General features: G+C 46.2%; 8 protein-coding genes across 8 annotated transcripts; 3 read left to right on the top strand and 5 right to left on the bottom strand.

Annotated features, from left to right (window-relative positions):
* Positions 1 to 1,256: 1,256 nt before the first annotated feature.
* Positions 1,257 to 2,494, bottom strand: TRIVIDRAFT_46896 (uncharacterized protein; the record flags this gene model as incomplete). The annotated part of the gene is made up of 3 exons (XM_014098567.1): positions 1,257 to 1,601; positions 1,681 to 2,177; positions 2,350 to 2,494. The coding sequence occupies 3 exons, from the start codon at positions 2,492 to 2,494 to the stop codon at positions 1,257 to 1,259; spliced, it is 987 nt and encodes a 328-aa protein (XP_013954042.1).
* Positions 2,495 to 8,382: 5,888 nt separating this feature from the next.
* TRIVIDRAFT_68171 (uncharacterized protein) lies at positions 8,383 to 9,042 on the bottom strand (the record flags this gene model as incomplete). Its single annotated transcript, XM_014098566.1, has 1 exon — positions 8,383 to 9,042. The coding sequence occupies one exon, from the start codon at positions 9,040 to 9,042 to the stop codon at positions 8,383 to 8,385; it is 660 nt and encodes a 219-aa protein (XP_013954041.1).
* A 320-nt stretch (positions 9,043 to 9,362) lies between these two features.
* Positions 9,363 to 10,634, bottom strand: TRIVIDRAFT_155669 (uncharacterized protein; the record flags this gene model as incomplete). The annotated part of the gene is made up of 2 exons (XM_014098565.1): positions 9,363 to 9,866; positions 10,128 to 10,634. The coding sequence occupies 2 exons, from the start codon at positions 10,632 to 10,634 to the stop codon at positions 9,363 to 9,365; spliced, it is 1,011 nt and encodes a 336-aa protein (XP_013954040.1).
* Positions 10,635 to 11,977: 1,343 nt separating this feature from the next.
* TRIVIDRAFT_77043 (carbohydrate esterase family 1 protein) lies at positions 11,978 to 13,410 on the top strand (the record flags this gene model as incomplete). Its single annotated transcript, XM_014098564.1, has 2 exons — positions 11,978 to 12,556; positions 12,614 to 13,410. 2 exons carry the CDS (start codon positions 12,091 to 12,093, stop codon positions 13,189 to 13,191), a joined length of 1,044 nt encoding a protein of 347 aa, XP_013954039.1.
* Positions 13,411 to 16,327: 2,917 nt separating this feature from the next.
* On the top strand, positions 16,328 to 17,476 carry TRIVIDRAFT_134520 (uncharacterized protein; the record flags this gene model as incomplete). Its single annotated transcript, XM_014098563.1, has 1 exon — positions 16,328 to 17,476. A coding segment is annotated over one exon (1,149 nt), but the record flags the coding sequence as incomplete, so codon positions are not given.
* A 1,970-nt stretch (positions 17,477 to 19,446) lies between these two features.
* On the bottom strand, positions 19,447 to 20,821 carry TRIVIDRAFT_193266 (glycoside hydrolase family 62 protein; the record flags this gene model as incomplete). The annotated part of the gene is made up of 3 exons (XM_014098562.1): positions 19,447 to 19,542; positions 19,718 to 20,292; positions 20,356 to 20,821. The coding sequence occupies 3 exons, from the start codon at positions 20,819 to 20,821 to the stop codon at positions 19,447 to 19,449; spliced, it is 1,137 nt and encodes a 378-aa protein (XP_013954037.1).
* Positions 20,822 to 21,855: 1,034 nt separating this feature from the next.
* Positions 21,856 to 22,197, bottom strand: TRIVIDRAFT_155977 (uncharacterized protein; the record flags this gene model as incomplete). Its single annotated transcript, XM_014098561.1, has 1 exon — positions 21,856 to 22,197. A coding segment is annotated over one exon (342 nt), but the record flags the coding sequence as incomplete, so codon positions are not given.
* Positions 22,198 to 23,045: 848 nt separating this feature from the next.
* Positions 23,046 to 24,716, top strand: TRIVIDRAFT_224513 (uncharacterized protein; the record flags this gene model as incomplete). Its single annotated transcript, XM_014098560.1, has 3 exons — positions 23,046 to 23,137; positions 23,198 to 23,385; positions 23,674 to 24,716. 3 exons carry the CDS (start codon positions 23,046 to 23,048, stop codon positions 24,714 to 24,716), a joined length of 1,323 nt encoding a protein of 440 aa, XP_013954035.1.
* Between the last annotated feature and the right edge of the window lie 735 nt (positions 24,717 to 25,451).

Here is a 25,451-nt window from a genome sequence, read left to right as displayed (position 1 = left end):
AACTAGTTTGTTTCATCAGAAAAGTTAAAGCTCTGGATATCAACTTCAAGCGCGATGGATTTAGCCTTGGCCCGAGGGTGTGGGAGAGTTATTCTACGACACTTACATACCCAGTCCAAACACAGACTGGAAATCGGCATTTTCCTGCCATTCTTGGTGGATTTTCACGAAATGTGAAATTTAATCAACGAGGTTATACCTTCATCTTAGAATTGACGGCTCGCAAGCAGGCGTCGGCAAGATTTGTTGTCTTGGTTGACTATCAGTTACACAACCAAAGAGTAGTTGATACACCAACCGTCACAGTTATCAACATTGGAGGGCAGCTGTATCTAGGAAATGCGATGCGGTTAGCAAAACACCCGACAGCACGAAGCGAATACGCCCCGTGTGATCTCCTTGATGATTATGGAAGAGCAATTCCGATAAAGGGCATTGTCCGAGTACGTGAATTTAACAGTTACTGGATTCACGCTGAAGATAACGATTTCGACGAGCCACCGCCTCGCCCGGCTGGAGAAATCTTAACTATGCAAATTGATACTATTACAGCCAGGCGGTGCGAAAAAATAGGGACCGCAAAATGAAAATACACACGAGTTGACAACATGAGCACTATTTTACCACTTATATAGTGGATACATAGGTGTGGATACATAGGTGATTGAAGAGAGGAGAGGGACAGTTGAGCAATGAGGTCAGCAGCGCGGCCTCTAGAGGTAGGAATTAGAATATAGCGGGTCTTACAGCTAGTACTGGCCGCTGCTGGGCCCCGCGGCGCCCGTAGCCGGCCGTACAATGGGTAGCAAGGATCTTCGTGCGCCAGAGAGTTGATTTCTATAGGACGGCTATTTCGCTCCTAACTGTATGGAAAATAGACTGTGTATTGAATCTTAAATTAACTGTAAGCAAGGAAAACAATGTGCTGCCGTAATGTGCCTGTATTGCAGGTGGGGTCTGTGAGTGTCATAAGCCTAAACCTAACAAGAATTAAGCCAACGAGGGAACAAAATTGCATGGCAGTGTGGGCTAGGTACGGTGACTAATAGGTGAACACCTAGTCTAAGTATAATCTGTGATCATAATAATGGTATGTAGAGGTTTCAAAGGTTGCTTCAGTACTATAGATTACGAGCTGGTATGTATAATACAATAGACCTACAAAGGATTAAATGGACGTTACTAAAGCCTTAACGAGCAAAGTCCACAATCCCTTTCGAATTTTACGGTCAATGTGCAGAACAATAACTGCGTCCTTACCAAACTAACTTTTCGCTCATGCCCGTAGAGCAAGCTTCCACTTGCTCGTTTTCCTTAGTCCATTCATATACGCCTCCCCGTTCCTGGAAAGCATCCACATCCCACTTGATCTCCTTCATGGCCGCCTCAACTCCAACATCCAGAATGGATTTAGTGAGTTTATTACCGTCCTTGTCGATGAATCGCATGTATTCATCTACTAGTAGATACGACGAGGCCATGAGACGGTTGGGCTCTGCGACGAATGATTTGTGATGCCTGTGCTTGCTGCAGAAAACTTCGAACTGCTTATCCGAAATGGTAAACCTTCGAGCGTCACGCAGCGTTTTCTCCGAGTCGTTCTATCTCTTGTCTTAGCAATTATGCTTGGCTAAGAAAGATACCTTCTGAAAGTTGATAGCAATCAAAATATCAACTTACCTCGCCCTCCACGATTAGCACCTGAAAGACTTTCCACCGGAAAGGTTGTAGAGTATCGATGTGCTCATTCATATCCTCCTCATAGTTAAGACGAGTAACCACGGTATTCAACTTGAACTTAATCTCGTTCTTGCGGCACCACTTGGCAATCCGGTACAGAATTTCAACTTGGTTTCCCGTCCCACGGCCAATCTCGATATTCATGTTCTCATCAAAAGAGTCGCATGAACATGCTAAGATGTCAATATTCTTGGCATGCTTACGAACCCACTCCTCTCTAACAAGGCTTCCATTGGTGATAATGGATACAGACTCCAAGTGTAGGTCCTCCTTACAGAAGTCAACCAGTTCGCCCAAAAATTTTGGGTAAAGGAAGGGCTCTCCGCCTGCGAAGTTAATCTTCTTCATGCCAGCCCGTTGTAACAGTTGAAGTCCCCGCTTTGCACGAGAGATGTCTTCCATGTGCGAAGTCTTTGCTGTGTGAAAGCAGAAGCCGCCTTAATAGGTCGAATTAGCGGATTTCTAAGCTAGACACAAACGTGTGTGAAGAGTTCCGACTAAAATCCCACACGGTGGCGGCTTAGATTACCAAGAAGCAGGGCTCCTGCGGCATGTCCTCACTCATGACAACAAATTAAAGCGTTCAAGATGTGCATTCGAGCAACTTACATGACTTGTTACACTTGCGTGTAAAAAAGTAGTTCACAGAAACAGGAATTTGGCCCTTTGTTTGCTGACGAACAATAGAGGAAGGTACGAAGGCAAGCACCAGCACGACGGCAACAAGGCTGATAAGCGCGAGAGCGAGCAGCATTGTGACCTTAGGATAAAGACGATGGATTCTCGTACTGCCGGAAATATCAGGGACATCTATAGCTTTGAATAAAATACGAAGAATTGACATACGACGTAAAATGTCACGACTATATTGCTAGAAATACATTGGGTTGAGCACAAGAAGCGTTGCACATACAGTCAGTAATACCTTGTGTGGAGAAATTTGTGCGGGGTCGTCGACCTCCCTGCTAGTGACGTCAGGGAGTCACAATATTTCAGCACCCACCAGAGCATGAGGTTAGTCTCCATGATATTTTTGTCACCTTGGGTGATATGAATAGCGGCTTAACATCCTACTAAGATATTGGGTCATTCTAACCAGGATGTTTTCCGGCATACGGATTTCTAATATCCTCACAGGCCATCTTCAATCTTTGGACGTATTTATTGTAGTCATTGAAGATTTTCTGACTCCTTTTGGTAGCAGCTCTGGAAGGGATTTTTTAAATAAGTATGAACCATTCTAAAGTCATTCCTTTAAGTCGGGAGGCTGCGAATTGGACTTTTTTTGCGAATTGGAATTTTTTTTGCGAATTGGACTTTTTCTGCCGCATATATTCCGCCACGCACGGCGGGAAATGTCATTATTTATCATCATGCTGTTACACAGGGTCTTTTCGGCATGCCCAGCTATATCCCAAGATGTCAATCCCTCCGCCGCAATTCCGATGCAACTGTGGACCAAAAGCGCTTGAGCCGCAGCAACATATAGGCTGGACAAAACGTAATGACTTCATCCCAGCTTACTCTCTCATTTGCTTGCTTAATTGCGTCATTTCTTTGCTTCATTGCCCAGTCCCTACCATTACGATATACTGCGGCTCCTTGCCGAAAAGTATCGACATCGTTGCTTAGAGCAAAAGCTTTAAGCTGTGTTATGACAAAGCCTGTTTGCCCACCAGGCAATAGGGATGGAATTGGATAGCAGGCGAAGATTTTCAATTATCCATCCACATATATGCAACCGAGAGTATAAGCTTTATTATCGTATAAAGAATAAAAAGGGTTATGCGATTGAAGAGCCTGTTGGCCTCTTTCTCTAAGGGCTATATCGTAAAATAGCTGACGTTGAGCTATAGCTGCAGACCCGTCTTTCCCCTTTATTTCTACGAAAAAATTCAGCGCAATAGGGAGGTTATTCTAAGTCGAGGGGATAACACAACCCTGTAATACCTTGCGAATTTGCGGGTGGAGCTGTTCTGGGCGCGCACTATAATATATATCTGGGCTGCCTGGCATAAGTGTACTGTCCGTTAGATGGTTAAGATTTACAAATGGAATCTCGCCGGAGACGCACTTTTTATCTCCAATATTTCCTTTAATAATAAGGACGACGCTTGTCGTAATGTCTCTCTCCTTCATTGCTTGCGCTTCTGCTCGTTGGAACTTGCGGAAGTCATGGCTTGAGAAATGGAACGGAGACAGCGATGCTCTGGGTTGGGCCAGAGCTCGAAGTATATCATCCTTATTCTCAGGCCCTGACGGCAGTCGACCGTCTGGGAACTCGTAAGCATGAGGTAATATGCCGTAATCGATCAGGTGTTGCTGGAAGCCCCGATTGTATGGCCTTGTACTTCTCCTGCCTGCTGTTTTCGGGGTTATATTGCCCTTCGGAAGTGATTGCAAGTCACTCTGCTTCGTTGGCCTATGGCTCTTTCTTTCAGCGCCGATAGAGCGGAGGAAGTGCTGTAGTCTAGCAATATGCAAGATGACAATCCGAGTAGTCCACCGCTAATCAGAATCAGACACTTGATCGCTTTGGTCAAAGATTAGTCTTACCGGAAACATCATTCGCGCCATACTTATTTATCGTTGTGGTTTTACAGCTCAAGTTCGCAATAGGTATAGGTCTAGTCAGCAGGTGTATGTATTAAGCCAGGTCGTGTGCAACAAGCCTGCGGGGTCATTCGACCAACCATGGGTGAGCTTTCTTGTGTTGGAGGCGCCTGTTATGCGCCACAGTCCAGTATCCGCTATGTCAATCGCTTGACAAGCTGTACAAATACCATCAAGTCACAGTCCGACTACGCACTTCAGCCGATAGCAATTATTTTCTGTTTGAGTAGGAGATCCTTTCTTCTGCAAAAGCTACATAAGGCCGTCGTGCATGAGGGTTCAATAAGCATTTACAATAATTCACCTCGATGCGACCCCCAGCCAGCCGGCAGTGAAGTCGTTTTTCGGGGGTACCCAATTATCGTTGCTTGGCGAGTGACTGGATCTTTAACACTCTCGAGCGTGAGTTGGTGTGCTTTTAATCCTCTTACGATTATCTATTCAAGAGCCTGATATACAGAGTCTCATAGAACCTGCCCGCAGATCCGTAATTAAACCCTCCTGCTTCGCACTGATATTCTCAGCTGCTGCGAATGTTCTTTTAGTATATGAACTTTCCAACGAACCTGTACAGTCTTAGATACCTCTAGCGATATATTAACGCGATGCGCTCCTCTGCATCTTCGACTGATCCAATGACATATACGTTCTCAATTCTCGCTCAGCCAAGGCTGAAATCGTCCTTCTCGGGCTGGCAGTCGAAGACGTCTCGGGCCTTGTGGAAGTCAAGCTCAGGTCATGAACCCTCTCCATTGCTTTATTATCTTCCGACAATCGACAGGATTCTGAGCAGTAGGCTGCACCGTCTGTCAGGGCATCACAGCCTAGGCACGTATTATACGTCCATTCTAGGCGTGAGGACATATTAGCGATTTTCGGCGTTTAAGGTTGCAGAATGATGACAGGGTTGGCATATTCATATACTACTGGCTGCAGGTGGGCGTCTCCCTCAACCCCTCCGCAAAAACAATTTAAAATGGTGGAAATATCCACAGAGTCCGACGAACCATCAACGGCCTACCCTATAGCGAGCAGAAGATGCATACGTCATTGGTGACGTGAATGTTGCGGAAGGGTCTGAAGCTGTTTATATTGCTATGTGCTGGTTTACATGCGAATGAAGCCAGCTAAAACTCTTTCTCGACTACAATTGATATTCTTAGCCTTGAAATGAATGGATTTTATTTAGTATTTATGCTAGCAGGCGCATTACATAGTAATAACAATTAAGAGTACTTCGAATTTAGAGTTGCCTCAATAGTAATCCCAGCGTGCTTAAAGTGACCTTTGGCGCTTTCCTTTCTCTTTCCTACAACACGAACGGCTTCCCCGAGAAAAGCTGCGAAGTCGTTTTTTACCAATTCCTCAAATTCATCCCACACCTCCTGAATGTACCTCTTCAGCTCACCAAAGAAGTCTTCAATCGGATTAAGATCAGGTGAGTATGGTGGCAGATAGAGTAGCACTACTCCTGCGTCCTCACAGAGCTGCTGAACCCTTTCTGAGTGATGGATGGAGGCATTATCAATGATTAAAACGGATCTCGGCTCAGGCCACTTGCTACAGTAGGGTAGAAGCCGCTCAAGAAATTCCTCGAATTTCTCGCCATCAGTCGAGCCTTCAAATATCTCAAAATATATAATTCCATCTTGGGTGTATGCAGGGAGGATCTGGTACCTCTGGCCACGGTGTAATCGCTTAATTTGTACTGGAGTAATGCCTTTCTTGGACTATCCCTTATTCTTAATACTAATACTCTTATCACATCTACTCTCATTAATATAAATCAACTGGCAGGAGTTAAAGAACGCTCTTTCGTATATATGGTCGGCTCTTAAGTCTGGGTTACGCTCCTTGGCAATATTTCTTGTGGTTTTCTTCGTATAATCTACGCTTTTTAAGGCTCTACTTACGCTAAAACGAGTCACATCGGTATTAAACTCCTTGCGGAGAAAAGTAACTATATCCTTTAAACGTATATATGGAGAATCTATAAGTTTATCGCACAAGGCAGCCAGTATATTAGGGGTAATAGTTCTGGGCCGGCCGACGCTGTTCGATGGCGCTTTCGTTGTTCTAAAGCGAACTCGGTTCGATCGGCGGCGGCGTACCGTGCGGGCAGTCGAAGAGCTTATCCTGGCTAGGTTTTCGTCGGTAGGCGCATCGCCACCCTCCAGCTTCGAGATGATTGCATTATCTATCAAATATTGTTGGCTAAGAGCAAGATTCAGTGCCATTACAACAGTGTTGTTTCCAGAGAGACTGCAGGTCTACCAACTTTCGTTGGCCCATTACTGCCTCAGGTACAGATTTCGCCACGGAATAATCTACTTCCGGTTTCATCATTGTTTCTGGAGCTTGTACTGCGACAAGTACCACGTGCGTAAAGATTGATTTTTACACTGTAATGAACATGTCCGTGCTTAAAATTACAAAAGACTGTGTGTTTTACACAGGACGGCTATTTCGCTCCTAACTGTACCTATTTCATTAAGAGCATACTCAGTGTATGCTAAATTATCCAAATGTTCTTAAGTAGACAATTACACTAAGTGTATACTAAATTATCCAAATGTTCTTAAGTGGGCAATTACGCTAAGTATAATAAATATTACACTAAATGAAAATTAAATCTATAATCGAAACAAGAGGAATGCAGTAAGTATTGTATTAAGTTAATATAAATTAATATTAATTTTAATTACAGCCAAGTCCAGGTTCAGCGTCCGCATTCTAGATACAAGGGATTTGCCTAAATTAGGCAGGTGGGGTTGAAGCACAGTGCACCATTGTCTTCTAAAAACCCCTTCCATAACAGCCGGAATTGGCTGACCTAAACTTATGCCCAAGGCAGCACGATGCTGCCCATATAATCATTTGTCCACAAATGGCTTCGCTTCTGTTCTGGCTTTTCCACCACGGCCACAACCGTTTGAAGCCATGGCTCCTCGACTTGAAAAACACATGCACGACCTAATCCTAGCCAAAATCCGCCGAGGAGATTCAAACAAAAAAATAGTAGAAGACATATCCAGTCCCGACCGCATCGTCACTCCCCGTGCCATACGTAGAATCCGATCGACATACACTCGATATGGGACCGCGACCACTCCAGCGAAGCGTACTGGTCCGGATCCCAAGATAACCCCTTTAATGCTAGATGCACTGTATATCCAGATTGCGAAAGAACAACATATGACTCGGCAGGAGATGGCGACGTTCCTCTACAAGAAATACGGTGAGAAGGTATCTGTGACTTGTATTACTCGGGCGTTGCAGGCGGGTCAAATAACATGGAAGACGATGCGACATGTAGCCCTCCAACAGTTACCCCAACTGCGGCATTTTTACCAGTATTTATTGAAGATAGCTGGAGTAAAAGCACCCCATTGCGTTTTCGTTGATGAATCTGGTATTAACCCACCGGACGCGCTGCGAACAAAAGGATGGGCTAAGGCAGGAATCACCCCCATCTTGAAAGCTAAGTTTCAGAGAGAGCATAGGGTCCAAATTCTTTCGGCATATACATTAAAAGGTATAAAATTATCAAGCGTCTTCACTGGGTCAACAGATAAGGCATTATTTGAGGACTTTATTGAGCAGTTATTGCAGCACTGTGGAAAATGGCCGGAACCGGAGTCTGTTATCATTATGGACAATGCTTCGTTTCACTTTTCAGACAAGATAGAAGACATGTGCAAAAAAGCTAGCGTACGACTGTTCATGACGGCTCCATACACCCCCAGGACGAATCCAATTGAGGAGCATTTTGGTGTACTCAAGACAGTCGCTAAATCCAAACACAGAGATCATACAGACCTTAAGAAGAGGAGCTTTGCGGACTACGTCAGGGCATGTATCAAGGCACTTAGCAACAGAGGCAATATTGCAGAAGGACATTTCCGCAATGCGGGATTTTACATAGAGAATCCTTCCGAATAAACGTCGTAGACTGTCAATAAATACATATACCAAAAGAAAGAAAGAAAAGATACCTCGAGCGGTGTATATATGTATATCTCGTTATTGTTAGAGTGCTTTGTTTGCTAGCTCATCTGCCCGCGTGTTCTGACTCCGGGGAACATGCCAAAACAAGACTTCAACATCAGACGCATTCAGATCGCCAACAAGCTCCTCAAGCTTCTGAAATAGGGCCGAGTTTGTGACTGGGGTCCCCTTAGAGGTTCGGTAGCCATTAGCCTTCCATTTAAATATCCACTCAGTCATCCCTTTGACCAGATACTCGGAATCCGCCTTAATCACCACTTCGTGAAGCTCTTCACCGTCTAATCCTATATCCCGTATTTTCATGGCTTGGTGAAGTGCAAGGATGCCAGCCTGCAGCTCTGCGACCTGGTTTGTTGCGTTGGACTCGGATAGAAGAACGCTTTTGTTGTATTCGGACTCGTTGCCGACGAAAACTCCAACTGAAGCCCTAGCCCCTGGCTTACCATTCCCCTTGCAAGCGCCATCAACTGCAATAATTATGCAATTTAAATGCGGTGAAAGAGAGCCGCAGTCACTACAAGGGCGGTCGTTTTCGCATGCCACATAAGTCCATCTCTCATCATAGGTACTGATTGCCACGTCATCCAGATAGATATCATCCCTATAACGAGAGCTGGGTTCGAACTTCCGATTTACGGTGAAGTCCCGGGTTCGCGCTGCATGGTGTGCGTTGCCTCCCATGTTGAGTATTCAAAGTAGGACGTTAGGTTGATGCAAAAGGTGATAAACAGTCAACAAAATATTATTATATGCTAAATGCTTGAGCTAGTTGGTAGTGTAGTCGCACAGCTGTTAACCTTTGCCTGGAATGTCCGGCGCCTTAACAAAATTGAGGGAGCATGCTGGGACATCAAATGCGGGGGCGGGGTTTTAGGACTACGCTCGGTGCAAGGCTGCCTTTATGCCCGAGTTTAGCCCAGACCCCGCCTCCCAATGGCTGTATCCCGCCAAGCCCGCCTGCTTAGAAGAAGTAACCCATTCTATTAACGAAAACATCTGATTTACTCTGAACAAAGATCATCCAACCACTCTTTAATCCGGCTCACAAATTGGAGAGCAATGCTTGGCAATACCCCACATGTAGCTAACATCTTAGCATCCACGGCCTGCGCCTCATACATCCGTTCAAGATGATAACCCTTATCGATGGTAATCTGGCATGCCAATCGATAGGCAGCTTGCCATGCATTATTGGTCACCTGGCTACAGAGCCAATCAGAGTACGCTTTTGGAGCCTCATCCATGGGCATTGGGAACTTCAGCCCAGCTGGGGCAGCCCGGCGAACAACTTTTTGTGGGTTTCCATCCGAGTCCGCGCAGCCCTTATCTTGACGACCAGGACAGCAGATGTGCATCGTGGTTGGCAATGGATCAGGTGCTTTCCGCTTTAATTGCCTGCGCGTTTCTTCCTCTTCTCTATGTCTATACATTATCTCATGAATTGGCTCAGGAACGTCATCGTGCGTCTTAAGCCTATTGCCTTCCTCCGCAAAGTCAACGAGCTTCTCCATGGTATCAGAATCTAATTTGATGTTTCTTATCACTTGGGTCCCGCCAGCAGGAGAATCCCCGGTTCGGGCAAACGGTACTGGAGCACTTAAAAACTTCGTAGACGTCCTTCCAGACAGGGCGCACGCCGGAGGCTTCTTGTTGGGCTATGAGCTGTCGCGTGCGGCAAGCTGTTTGTTGGTAGCACCACGGCCGGTTTTACCTACTTTATTTGTGGTATCGAGCTGAATTTCTTTGTAGATAAACCAGATTTCAACGGTGAGACTGTTGCCCTGGTTGCTCCAAGACTGCAGCTTATTTTCCACGAGATTCCAATCAATATTACGTCCACTAAAGCGCTTTTGGAAACCACGTTGGGACCACTTCGATGTTGATATCGTTATCCTTGTCTCGTCGGGTTTGTACTGTGGGTCCGGTGCTTTCTCTTCCACGACATCGAAAAGTTCGGGCTTCAAAGTATTGCTCCAAAACATACCAGACGGAACATTTACGTCTTCTACTGTATCACTTGTGAGCGTCATCATTCTCCCTTTGCGTAACTGTAATTTCCAAACGACTGTATAAGTGAAGCATAAAGAGGAAAACTCTAAAGCACTCGCTTCAGGACCCTGCTGTGCTTCTGTCCTCGCTCTGCGAATCGGCTCAGCCAGGGTCCAGCCCTGGCTGTCAAATGTCGCAGACAGTGGAGTTCCATAATCAAGCTCAAAATTGGGATCGAAAAAACTGGTGCTAGATATAGGTATTTCTGTGTCAATGGTTGACATGAAGTATGTGGCGAGATAAGCCAGAAGGCTGAGGATGTATCCTTCACAGTCAAGTCGCCTCTAGGGAGCCCCCAGTTTTCCGAAGACTTCAGACGACGCGCGTCCATTACCCCTTGAGTGTTTCAGTTCAATCACGTGACTCACCCGTCTAAAGTAGAGTTATATATGAAAGTCAATAAAACGACTCCAAACCAGTATCTGAGGTTTCAATGCGTATACATAAAGACGATAGGAATGCAAGAGGTAGGCTTGTAGTTATATATATATATTAACAAACATAATATTTTTATTGCCTGGAGCCTGAAGTTTTTTACCCAATTGCCACTGGCGAAACTTGTGATTTGTCCGTTAGGGGCAGTATACAGTGTGAACAAGATGACACTGTCTTTTGGTCATTTTTAGCTAAAAGTGGCTGATCTAATAAGTTGTTTATTTTAACTAAGTGGACGCTGAACCTGGACTTAGCTGTAATACGAAAAATAAATTAATATAAATTAATATTAATCCTTATTGATTTAGAAATTATAACTAAATATATAAGTTTATTTTTTTATACTTATTTAAATAACTTAAATAACTAGTTATTAAGATAGTAATTAAATTAGAATTTATTTACTACTCTACTAACTACATAACTATTACATTACCTATTACCAACCTAACTATTTTGCTAATATAAACTTAGAACTGTAAGGTTTGTCCCTTAGAAACAGATACCCTATACTAACATATAGGACCCGGTTCGTCACAGCCGGCTAATTTGCTATCAGGCGAGTTGCATCACAGCCTAACTTTAGCCAAACTTAACAGTAGCGGCTAATCTGTTATTTAGAAGCAAATAAGCTTATTAGAAATCAGCCGCTACAGCCTGACTTTAGCAGAATTCCTCGTCATTCCTTGGCAACTATTCTATTTACAGGCATCTTCGCAGCCCCGGCTAGTGCAATATATTAATGACAGAGGACATAGGTTCTTGTGCAAATCAAATTTTTATACTATAATTTATACTGACAATCCTTTCTGTAATAAGAATAGCAAGTGTCTTATGAAATTAGGTCAGCCGGCTGATTTGCTATTAGGCGAGTTGTATCACGGCTTTATCCCAGCGAACAGGACCGAGGCCAGCGGCTATCTGATCAACGAGGGAACAGTGGTTCCAGAGCGGGGGCGCGGTGACTCTGTAGTCTACGCGCGCCAATTGCAAGCGGCCAGACAGTCGTATCCATCAATCAGCGGCTAGGTGGCTGGACGATTGAGGATGGCTTGATGTCTCCGAAACCATTGGTGACATGCAGTAGAAGGCGTATATGGAAGAGCATGGAGAACTTGTTCTTATTGTTTCATGAAGGTCCGATTGATGTAAAGGGATAATCCCTCCCCCCTACTGCGACAGTCTACGCCTAAGTTCTCTGTCAGTGGGCTAGCTTCCCAGCGACTCGCCAAGTTATATGTCAGGATGCTCTCTTGCGGAAAACTAGCCCTAATCCTCCTTGCCGCCAGCTTGCAGGAGGCTGTGGCTTCCCTCTCATCGGGCTGCGGCAAAGCTGTAGGCACCAGCAGTGGCACCAAATCCATGACAGTGAACGGCAAGACGCGGCAGTACATCCTGCAGCTTCCGGCCAACTACAATGCCAGCACCGGTTACAAGCTCATTTTTGGGTACCACTGGCTTGGTGGAACCATGAATAATGTTGCCCCCGGCTACTATGGCCTACGGGATCTAGCACGGGAGACGGCTATCTTCGTCGCGCCACAGGGCCTGAATAACGGCTGGGCAAATAGCGGAGGAGAGGACCTCATATTCACCGACCAGATGCTGGATTATATCACTTCCAACGCCTGTGTCGACAAAGACCAGATCTTCTCCACGGGATGGAGTTATGGCGGCGCTATGACCTTCGAGCTGGCTTGCTCCCGTCCAAGTATGACAGCTAAACGTGAGAGTGATCTCTACAAGCTCAACTAACGCGTTATCCTAGATGTCTTCAAGGCCGTAGCCGTTATCGCTGGGGCTCAGCTCAGCGGATGCGACGGCGGTACCACGCCAATCCCGTACCTCGGCATCCACGGCGTGGTCGACAGCGTTCTCCCCATCAGTCGTGGCCGAGACCTGCGCGACAAGTTCCTTCAGCTCAACGGCTGCGCCTCTAAGAACGCTCCCGAGCCGGCCGGCGGCTCCGGCACGCACATCAAGACAACGTACGATTGCAGACCCGGCTACCCGGTCTGGTGGATTGCTCATTCCGGTGATCACGTCCCAGACCCCAAAGACGCCGGCCAGAGTCAATCGTGGGCACCCGGAGAAACTTGGAGTTTCTTCACCCAGCCTGGCTTGAAAGGGCAGAGCGGCGGCGGCGGTGGCAGCAGCAGCAGTGTAACGACGACGTCCAAGGTAACCTTCACAACTTCCTCCACCACTCCAACAACGACAGCAGGTGGTGGTAGCTGCTCGGCCAGATACGGCCAATGTGGCGGTATTGGATGGTCGGGGCCAACATGCTGCCAGTTGGGAACCACGTGTAAGTACTCGAATGATTGGTATTCCCAGTGCCTTTAGAGAATGATGCATCGCACTCTGGAGGTCAAAGTCATAAAAAATACCGTTGTGAGGGGTTATCACCTTCTAAATTGCTCAAAATGAAGCGAGAAAAGGCTGGCTTGCCGTTATTGAATGGGTGAACGCTTGAGCAGAAGGTGGAGTTGTATGCTGTTTTAACAATACTATCGGCTCCTACCATCGTTTCCGCTGCGAAAAAAAAAAAAAAAAAAAACATTTACTATTAGCTATAAGGGACGATGATTTTATACTGAGCGCTAGAGTGGAAGGTGTGCTTGCTTGCTTAATTGTTAGCTAATGTGCCTTTTGTCTGGCGATCGCCTTGGTACTCCGTGGGCGCTGCCGGTAAGGCGACCTCGTTAATTGGTGACGCCTACGTCCATAGTACACAGATGGGGACATATCTATCTCAAGTATTGTAAGCCGTAAATTAGCTGTAAGAGGCCCTCTTTGGCTTTCTTTTTTAATATATTATCACTTCATAACTTACGTATATTCTCCTTTACCGTACCTAGGTTATATTTATTCGCAGGTATAAAACATAACGTCCCTAGCCCATTGTGACTAGTTCCTGTCTCTCCTATACCTGTATTAGGTGGACTATTAGCTAATAGCTCTTTTTATCGCAGGGGTTTAACCTAGAAATAAAAATAATACAGCAAGGGGTTTTATATATAGAGTCTAATAAACAATCTAGGTTTTATAATAATTACACTAGGGGAGGACATCGTTAGGTAAGATAACTGTTAATTTTTAATACTGTATATATTTACTGTAATAATATCCCATATATTTTTACAGTGAAAGGCGGAATTAGCGTCCCTAAACTTTTTAGTTAATTATTTTAGGAGGGGCAGCTTTAGTCCACAAGAAGCCAACAGGCAGCACTTAACATGTACCTCAATGTACCTCTCTAAAATAACATAACAAGGGACAAAGAGCCGATTCTTGCTCATCCCATCTGTACACCCATAAGGTACATAACGATGGTTTACCGTAAAGTTCGAAATGGGTGGCACGAGTTTCCTTAGTTAATTATTCACCATGATTCTAGAGCATCTATTGCGGCGACGCATTCGCGTGAAGCCAGCTGATAGGTTGCTACACATGCCGCCACGTCTCTAGTATGTGCTTGTAAACGTATGTAGCAAATGAGGGGTATCATTAGGCAAAATGGGGTGCCAGCCATAAAAATCTATCGCTGCCCGATGATCAGGCTGCATCACCAAGATTTCTAGCCCGCCTTCTTCTAGCCCTATAATTCCTTCCTGGTATCTTGTAGTCGATTGTGTCGCAGATCTTGTTTCGCGTCGTCAAGTTTAGTCTCTTGGAACATTTTAATCCCGATGGATCTAACGGCGACGTACTCGCGTGAAATTACTGGCAACGGCTTTGGCAATAATACTACAATCTACCAAGGTGATGTTCATTATCACTCGCCCAATGATATAAAATGCCTCACGGACTTACGTATAACGGACCCCCGCGACGATAAAACTCGCATTGAGGCCACTAAGGGCGGCCTATTTAAAGATTCGTACCGCTGGATTCTTATGCACAGCGATTTCCAACAATGGCGCGACGACGAACGCAGCCGTCTGCTCTGGATTAAGGGCGATCCCGGTAAAGGCAAGACGATGTTGCTCTGCGGCATTGTGAATGAGTTGAGCTCCGAAACGAGACTATAGGATCAGGAAGCCAATACGCTGCTATCCTACTTCTTCTGTCAGGCCGCCGACGAGCGTATCAATAGCGCTACGGCCGTGCTGCGAGGCCTTATCTACCTTATTGTGGAGCAGCAGCCGTTGCTCATCTCCCACATACAAAAAAAATATAAGTATGTGGGGGAAGCGATTTTTAAAGATGTAAATGCATGGACTGCATTATTGGGAATCTTCTCGAATATTCTAGAAGCTGCAAGCCTGGAGCGGACATATATAGTCATCGACGCACTTGACGAATGTGTGACCGACCTACCAAAGCTACTCGACTTTATTAATACAAAGTCCGTCCTCTTTTCCTGCGTTAAGTGGATAGTGTCCAGTCGCAACTGGCCAGATATTGAGGAGCGTCTTGATTCCGCTACTCAGCAAACGAGGCTCTGTCTAGAGCTTAACCAAAAGTCCATCTCGGCAGCCGTCAACGCATATATCGAGCATTAAGTCAAACGGTTAGCCCAGAAAAAGAAATACAATACTATAACAAAAGCTGCTGTTTACCACCACTTGTCCTCCAATTCTAATGATACCTTCCTCTGGGTAGCCTTAGTCTGTCAGAACCTAGAGAGGATCCCATTGAGTCCTCTCCGAACGTTGAACAAGTTTCCACCTGGACTTGACTCTTTATATAAGAGGATGCTGGAGCAAATACATGATTTAGAGGATATTAGTGATGCTGAGTTTTGTTACCAGATCCTTGCGACGGTGTTACTTGTATATCAGCCTGTTACACTGGCTGAACTTAACTCCCTTGTCGAGTCCCCAGACGATAATCTTGCAGATGCTGAGTCAATCGATAGGACAATAGGATTTTGTGGCTCATTTCTCACTGTGAGAGACAGCCGGGTCTATGTTATCCACCAGTCGGCCAAAGACTACTTGAGTGACAAAGCAGCGCCTACTATTTTCCCTTCTGGCTCAGCTAACGTCCATGGCATCATCTTTGCGCGGTCATTACAAGCTATGGCTGCCACGTTACAACGGAATATCTATAATTTATACTCTCCTGGAACCTTAATTAGCAATATTAAGGCTCTAAATCCAGATCCGCTAGCCGCTATACAGTACTCCTGCGTCCATTGGGTCGACCATTTCTGCTATATATATAATAGTAATAGCCGATCTTAAGACTAGGTTGACCATAAGTACTAGACAGTCTTCCTATTCCTTCGGAAGTACTTCCTGTACTGGCTTGAGGCTTTAGGCCTTATGGGACATATAGAAGAAGGGATTCTTTTAATGATAAGGCTAGAGAATCTACTGAGAGTAAGGGGGTAGCGCTATGATAAGTGAAGTGAAGCTGATTAATGAAGGAAAAATCACTGGGCCGCCAGTTATCCGAGCGCCAATTACTAGAACTTGTGCACGACTCACGACGGTTTATTCAGCAGAATAGCTCGGTGATTGCGGATAGTCCACTCCAGGTATATACGTCAGCGCTTATATTCAGCCCATTGAACAGCTTAATACGGAGAGTATTTAAAGAGGAAGAACCCAAATGGCTAAAGGTCAAGCCTATAGTGGAATATAATTGGAGCCCTTGTTTACAGACGCTAAGTCGCCATAGCGATTCGGTCTTGTCAGTGGCCTTCTCAGCCGATGGCCGCTACGTCGCCTCAGGGTCACAGGATACGACTATCAAGATCTGGGATACGACGACAGGCGAAGAGCAGCAAACGCTAAATGGCCATAGCGGTTTTGTCTGGTCGGTGGCCTTCTCAGCCGATGGCCGCTACATCGCCTCAGGGTCGGAGGACTGGACCATTAAGATCTGGGATGCGACGACAGGCAATGAGCTGCAAACGCTAAATGGCCATAGCGATTCGGTCCTCTCGGTGGCCTTCTCAGCCGATGGCCGCTACGTCGCCTCAGGGTCAGGCGATGAGACCATTAAGATCTGGGATGCGACGACAGGCAATGAGCAGCAAACGCTAAATGGCCATAGCGGTTCGGTTGACTCGGTGGCCTTCTCAGCCGATGGCCGCTACGTCGCCTCAGGGTCAGCCGATGGCACCATCAAGATCTGGGATACGACGACAGGCGAAGAGCAGCAAACGCTAAAGGGCCATAGCTGTTTCGTCTTCTCGGTGGCCTTCTCAGCCGATGGCCGCTACGTCGCCTCAGGGTCAGCCGATGGCACCATCAAGATCTGGGATACGACGACAGGCGAAGAGCGGCAAACGCTAAAGGGCCATATCTATTCGGTCCTCTCGGTGGCCTTCTCAGCCGATGGCCGCTACGTCGCCTCAGGGTCACAGTGTCAGACTATTAAGGTCTGGGATGCGACGACAGGCAAAGAGCTGCAAACGCTAAATGGCCATAGCGGTTCGGTCTACTCAGCGGCCTTCTCAGCCGATGGCCGCTACGTCGCCTCAGGGTCAAGCGATGAGACTATCAAGATCTGGGATACGACGACAGGCGAAGAGCAGCAAACGCTAAATGGCCATAGCGGTTTTGTCCGGTCGGTGGCCTTCTCAGCCGATGGCCGCTACATCGCCTCGGGGTCAGACGATAAAACCATCAAGATCTGGGATGCGACAACGGGCAAAGAGCGGCAAACACTAAAGGTTAACACCGTCATACACACTATATCCTTCGACGATATGGCCTCATACCTGCATACCGACATCGGCCTTATAAAATTGGGTGTAGACCATCAAATTGAAGCTCAATCTACAATAGTGGCTCAAGTTCTGTCTCCAGATTTAGATCTGGCTCAGGATCAGAATCAACGCCGACCCATTGCTAATGATGATGCTGAGAAGGCAAATTATGTTAGCTACGGCCTAAGCACCGATAATTGTTGGATCACCTGGAATGAGCATAATATATTGTGGCTTCCACCTGAATACCAGCTCTCCACGTCGGCCGTATGGCATTATGCACCACCTTCTACATCGCCACAGGTGCCATTAACGGACGTAGCTATAGCTCTGGGCAGTCGTTCAGGGAGAGTGGTGGTATTTAGGATGTCGGATTCGGGGCCATATTCCCTGTTATAAAGTCTGAGTGTGACGGTAACGCGTCTTTCTCTCTCTTTTTTTAATAACTCTGCAAAGTGGAGGTCGTAGGAGACTATGTTAGTTTATAGGATTCATGTACGTGTGCGAGACGAACTTCCTCGCATCTTCTAGAGATATTGCCACTTGTGACAAGCACGTGACTGTGAATGTTGGATCTATAATGAGCCAGAATTGACTCATTATTTGTGATATGAAAACAATACTTTAACCAAGAAGACCCGCGACACCCATTTCGAATTTTACGGTGATATATTATGCTTAAGTTGGTGGTGGTTCCACGTAGATTCTTGCATGACGGAAGTGAGCCTCTGCTAGCTTTGCGCTGCTCCCAACAACGTCAACACACCACTCTAAGTACATTTTAAACTCCCGTCTAATGAACTGTCTATTTCTATGCCATCTCTTCCTGATAAAACTTTTTAAGTACGCTGAAATATTCCTCAATCGGATCGAAATCCGGGGAATAAGGTGACAGTGGTTCCACTAAAACGCCTGCATCTGCGCACATCTTCATCATCTTCGGGGAGAAGTGCCATGATGCATTGTCCATGACCAGCACTGACTTAGGCTCTGGATACCTGCCACAGTGCTGCAGCAATTGTTCGATAAATAAATCGAACAAATGGGTATCTGTTGATCCTTGGTAAACCCACCTTTTAATAACACCACCTTGCCAATAAGCTTACTGCAGCCGGCGACTGTGGCAATAGTTCTCTTATTAAACTGCTTATTCAGTAATACTTTCACCAAGCTGCGCTGGGCAGCAGACATATGCGGAGCCATGACTTTATAACCAGCCAAGAAACGCGCTCTACATAGGTGATTGAAGAGAAGAGAGGGAAAGAGAGCAATGCGGGCAGCAGCGCGGCCTCTGGTGGTAGGAATCAGTGGGTCTTACAGCCAGTACTAGCCGCTGTTAGGCCCCGCAGCGCCAGTACTTGGCTATACAACGGCTAGCAAGGAGCCACTTTTGCTGCACCCGTTACTTATTTAATTAACTTAGCAAAGTGCGACGCTAATTTCGCCTTTCACTGTATCTAACTCTTAAGTTTAGAACGATAACTATTTATTATGCTTAGGTAATACTATGACTTAATGCCAATATAAACCCTTTGGTTTATCCACAGACAGCTAACTAGCACCTATTACCCCTTACCGCCAGATCTTTCTTATAATCCTGATTTATAAAGCAATTAACAAAGCACTAACTATTAGGAAAGTATACTAAGTACCTTTATAATCACTTAATAAGGGAAGACACCGCAATTACTTTATATACTTATCGGAGGTTAATTACTTTAGTACCCTATAACTATGTACAGCCCTAATACCTGGTCTGGCAAGCAATTTGCGCCAGCAGCTTTGGCAGAGTTCAAAGCATGATCTGAACTTATACATAAATAGATTTTCATAAAGTCTAAAAAATAAGCAAGCCCCCGGCACTCTGTCGATACGGCGGTGTCAATACGGTGGTGTCGAAAGTCCAGCGAAGAAGAAGAGCATGGCTGAGATGCTTATAAGCACTGCGAATAGTAGGGGTTCGAATAAGTGCATGTGTACGGACTCTGGCAGGCCGTCGGACCTGTCCAGCCGATACCGCCGCATTGACCCTGAACACGGAACATGGTTAGCAGCAGGCCACTGAAAGATATATGGGCATTAGGGAATAGTCATCCGATAGCAAGGCTTGGGGCAGGACGGCATGTGTGAGAGAATGTCCTTGACAACCCCAGTCCGTGACGAGCCGAAGCTGGCAGAGAAAGGTAACCCAAAGCCAAGACTTACCCAGTGAGCAGCGCCCGATCCCGAAGGTGGTGCAGAAGAGGTAGTGGTAGGTTTGACAGTAGAGGTCGCGAGTGTAGCGGACGAAGACATCGACCCACCACCACCGCCAGTAGAGGTACCGGGGTTCTGCAGCGTAAGCAGACCGGGCCGGTACGGCAAGAGGTCGTAGCTGGGGTTGGAGTTGGGGTCGCGTCCCTGGTAGAGTAGCTGGAGGTTGCAGGGATCGACGGTCATGGTCTGGTCCGGGTTGGATCGGGCCAGATCGCCGTGGCTGATGTCGTTGGTCCAGGTAGCGCCGCTGTTGGCCTTGCCGGCGAAGGGGTTGCTCTCGGTCGCGGCCTGTGCTGTCCACGAACCGCCCAGGCTTGTAGCCGTGAAAGAGCGGAAATACCGCCCGTTTGCACCGATACATTCGACAATCATAAGATACTTGTTCAGCCCCTTGAGCGTATAGACTTGGACCGCCTCGAAAAGGTTGCTGGTGGAGTCACTCATGATTACCGTTGACGAGCTACCGAAGTTACCAGGGAAGTTTCCAATCGGCATACTAGCCCTGTAGATTTTACCGTTGTCCCCTGCAAAGAACAGATACATATTGGAACTATCGCCGATTAATGTTTAGTCAATTGGGCCTGTACCAGAGTCCGAAATACTTCCAGTAAAAAGCGGCTGTGGGGAGGACCATCCATTTGCGTTCGTCGGATCGCTAGAGGTCCGGTAGGAAAATGCAGTTGGACCCCATTGATGGGCGAGGATCCAAACACTCTTTGGCGCGAAGTAAAAGAGCGTTGGTGCCACAGCGGCTTGGCTCATCCCATTTTGAGACGCCGAACCCATTTGCGACCAGTCGCTGAAGAGCCCGAAGTTCATCGAGCCGTAATTAGAACTGTCATGTGTTGACCCATACACGAGATGCTTGCCGTTGTAAACAACATTGGTGAAGTCCTTGAGCGCGACCCATGGCGACTTTGGGTTCGCAAGCGGCCCGCTCGACGACCAGCGGTACGAGGATGGAAGAGCGCATGATTGCGCCGCGACCATGGCCGCAAAGAAGACGACGCTGGTCGAAGCCGGGCTGGCAATCTTGGTCGTTGTTACTCTCATCCTGCTGAAGACGTTCTTTGCTCCAGTATGACGAGTGAGTAGAAGAAGCTAAAAACACTCTTTGACTGGCTGAATCCAGATACCTGTAGGCGAAGAACCCGGGTACATATACATCGTGTGCTTTCCTATGAACCGGGTTAAGAGACCCTGTTTTTTTCTTTTTAATTTATGGATTATTTCTCGATGGCAAACAAAGGGAGAACCTCCGTTATAACCGTATAGAGCCTATTTCCCCATACGTATAAAGTTCGTAGGCCCAGTGACGTTTATAGGCTGAAATACCGCTAGAGTTATGCACACGAATCTGGACTTTAGCGCTAGTTACAGCGTGCAGAGGATAACAGTAATGCTTATATTACCGTTGATAAGGGTTATCATCTTGGACGGATGTATGAGGCGCAAGCCGTGGACGCTAAGATGCTAGCTACGTGTTGGGTATTGCCAGGCATTGCTCCTCAATTTGTGAGTCGGGTTAAGGAGTGGTTGGATGAACTTTGTCTAGAATAAAGCGGATATTTTATATTATAGCAATGGGTAACGCAGCCCTTGGCTGGTCTTTAAGGTTAACTCAAGTGCATGCATATTTACAATACAATACAATACAATACAATTCATTACGCACTTGAGCCGAAAGGGCACTGATTACTAATACATACAGAAGTTGCCTAAATTGTGTCCTAGTCTCCTCAAGCCCATATTATGATGTCGTACATTGCCCAATCTGTGATCTTGTTTCCTTAAGCCCATGATGTGCTATTCCACAAATTGCCCAAATTAAGTTGTTGTTTTCTTAACTAGTACTAAGTCTGCTTGGCGGTCAAGTGTCACTGCTTGTTATATCTCTGTCTGCGGATTCCCGTGGTGTCGTAATGTTATTAGCGAACTAGCTTGGGGGCTATTCCCCAAGTGTTCAGTGTCCTATCTTCGGCGGCTGAAGCGGCGTTCGCTGCGTATGGCACGGGGTGAACGTTAGAGTTAAGTGGAGATGAGGGTTAGGTGGGGCGGGGATTATGCATTTAAACTCATTTCCCTAGCTAGCTTACATCCAGGCGGCCCGTAGCCAACGCAAACCGGATCGTCGCTCGAATAGCTCTCAAGTTTGGTATCCATTTTTGGTCGTCAGAACGCGATTTTCCTCCAAGGTAGAAAGAGATATTTCCCATCTGCGTATAGGTACATTCAAGCATCCCTGTGCGGTAGTTCATCCATTTTCGGCACCGGAACAGAAAGTGCTCAACAGTCTCTCTTGCTTGCCCACAGTCGCATCTGTCCGATGGTGCTGCGTTGATGTGGTAAAGGTATGAATTCAGTCTCGATATACCTGTTCTTAATTGCGCTAACACACTCGCCTCCCTCCATGATTGTTGATCGTAGAGGATGCATATTTACAGTTAGGAGCGAAACCGCCGTCCTGTCCAAGTAAACTCTTTTAAAAACTAAAGCGCACGGACATGTAAATCACAGTGCTGGTTGCTCTTCATGTGCGCATGGTACTCAAGTTACACCTAACCATGGCTAAGGTACAGATTTTGTCGACCTCTAGCAAGCAGCAGCCTGACGAAATGCATTAGTCGATATACCAGCTGCCTGTTAAGGTCGCGGAAATGCCCATCATCGGTTATCTCTAGTCCCATTGATCTGAACCTTCAACTTCTCCAGTAATATCTAGGTACGCTTGATCTATGGTGGTTTTGATACGGCGAGCTGGCGTGGGTGCCTTTTTGGCTAATATAGGGGCTAAGAGGTCATCACTTTGGCTCCTCCTTTTTTCCAAACCGTGGAGATAAGATTGTCACGATCTAAAGAAAAAAAAGACTACTGTTTGTACAAGATCATCATTTATCCCGCTTTGTTCTCTATTGGTAGCTGGGATGGACTGCTATTATGATTGCAAGTTTTCTAACGCCAGCACTGAGGTGCTACGTGGCTGGAAACCTGCAGCTAACCCACCGCCTTGCCGACCCTCCAATTTGATCGCTGCAGTTGGGCCGAAAGCCTTGATGTTACACTGAATGCTCTGCACACAGAGAACAACCCCATCTGATCACTATGGAAGGACTATCCAAGAGCTACTCGAAAGCCCGAATAGCGCGAAGTTCAAGGCTTCTCAGCAGCTACGCATCGCGATTCTTAATAGTCAATCGCATCTACAAGGACTTCATGACAAGCTTCACCCAAGGACAGCCCGCTAGGCAATGAGCCGGCTTGGCCTTCGCTCTCTGAAATGGCCATTCCAGAGCAAAGACATCGAGAAGATCGTCCAAGACCTCGGTCAATATACAAGACAATTCTTTTAGCTCTTCAAGTGGATCAAACGTAGGTTAAATGACGATATCTATCCGTCTCCGCCGACATGAGCTGATAAGCCTACCGCAGAAATATCCTGCTTGATATCGACCAGAAAATAGTACTCGACCGACTCCCTATTGCCGTGGGAGCCTCCTTCGACTCCCGTGCCGAAGAACAGAACTCAATCTGCTTGTCAAATACTCGAGTCGAACTCCTCGATCAAATAATGGAGTGGGCTAAGAATTCGCACACTGAGCCGATTTTCTGGCTGAATGGTATGGCGGGCACTGGGAAGTCAACCATTTCTCGCACTATCGGCGGGTCTTTTGCTAGTACCGGCCATCTAGGCGCCAGCTTTTTCTTTAAAAGAGGGGAGGGTGACCGAGGGAGCTCAGCCAAGCTTTTCACAACAATATTCAACTAGCAACGAAGAAACCCGCTATCGCTCTTTATATCAAGAACGCTTGATGCCGACCCCACTATTAGCGACAAGGGACTAAAGGAGCAGTTCGACAAGCTTATCTTACAGCCTCTATCTACAGTCTTACTAAATGCTGGAAAAGCGGAATCTCTTGTTATAGTTATCGATGCCCTAGATGAGTGCGATCCAGAGGATGAAGTCAAACTTATTATTCACCAGTTTGGCCGTACTAAAAGCTTAGGGTTAAAAGTCTTCGTCACTAGCCGACCAGAGCTTCCAATTCGTCTCGGCTTTTCTGAGATTAAGGGCGAATATCAGGACTTTATTCTACATGAAATATCCGAGCCTGTAATCAAGCACGACTTATCAGTTTTCCTAAAGCATGAGTTAGGAAGAATCCGAGATCAGTATAATAAAACAGCGCACGAACACCGACAACTAGACAAAGACTGGCCTTGTCAATCTAGTATTGATGATCTGGTGAAGATGGCAATACCGCTCTTTATTTTTGCTGCTACTGTGTGTCGCTTTCTCGCTGATCGCAAATGCGGAAATCCTGGCGAACGACTTCGCGAAGTTCTTAACTATCGGACGAAAAGCCAAGAGGATAAACTTGACGCAACTTACTTGCCTGTTCTTAATCAAATGATCGCTGGACGTTCCCCACGGGATCAGAAGAAAATTCTGCAACAATTTCGAGATACTGTTGGCTCAATCGTGCTACTCGCAAGTCCTTTGTCAACGTCTGCTCTAGCAGAGCTCCTTGACATTCCTCAACCCGCTATTGATGTCACATTAGATGAGATTCATTCAGTCCTAAGCATCCCGCAATCAGCTGAGTCTCCAGTGAAGTTGCTACATCTCTCCTTCCGTGACTTTCTAGTGGATCCCGGGAAGCAAGGACAGAACTTGTTCTGGATTGATGAATCACAAAGTCACGCGAGAATAGCGGATAACTGTCTGCGAATTATGAAGAAATATCTTCGGCAAGATATGTGTGATCTACGACCATTAGGCCTGGAAGGCTCTATCATTAACAGCCAAAAGGTGGTTAAACATATTCCTGCTGCAGTCAAGTACGCCTGCCGAAATTGGGTATATCACCTCCAAGGTGCAGGAAATCAAGTTAGCAATTACAGAGAAGTTTTTTCAATTCCTAAAGCAGCATGCACCAGAAAGCATTAAGTTAATTAAAAGTTTACAAGCCCTTCTACAGGTAAATCTATGTAATGATATATAAGATAAATTTACTAACTTTACAGCAGGAGGATAATAATAATGAATTATCTGACTTTTTAAAGGACTGCCTGCGGATTCTTCAACTTAATTTTTCAATCATTAGCACCGCACCTCTTCAGATATATTCTTCAGTCCTTATATTTACTCCACGCGCAAGTATTATTTGGAATCAATTTAAGAACGCGATACCTAAACTGGATATATCTCAAGCCAAGGACGGGGAGTAATTGGGATCAATGCGCGCAGACACTCGAGGGCCATAGCGACTCGGTTTGGTCTGTGGCCTTCTCGCCCAACTCGTCGCTCGTCGCATCGGCCTCAGGCGACAAGACGGTACGGCTCTGGCGCGCTGACACAGGCGAGTGCGTGCAGACACTCAATATTAGGGATATATCTCACCTATCGTTTAAACCTACTCATGTACAGCTTATTACGGACATAGGGGCATTCACTGCGACAGGAACTAATTATATTTTCCATGCTACTGGCTATGGATTTAGCGATGATCGCTGTTGGATTACGTGGAATGGAAGTAACCTGCTTTGGCTGCCAGTGGAATATCGGCCAGCGTGCAGCGCTGTAAGTAACTCAACTGCAGTAGTTGGCTGTAAGTCGGGGAGAGTTTTGGTTATTGCGCTTTCGGCCTATATACAATAATAGGGAACACTTAGGTCTTCAAAG

This window comes from Trichoderma virens (assembly GCF_000170995.1).
Source record: "Trichoderma virens Gv29-8 chromosome Unknown TRIVIscaffold_82, whole genome shotgun sequence".
Lineage (NCBI taxonomy): Eukaryota > Fungi > Ascomycota > Sordariomycetes > Hypocreales > Hypocreaceae > Trichoderma > Trichoderma virens.
The sequence above is the reverse complement of the archived record's forward strand: the minus strand, read 5'-3'. Positions and strand labels throughout refer to the sequence as shown.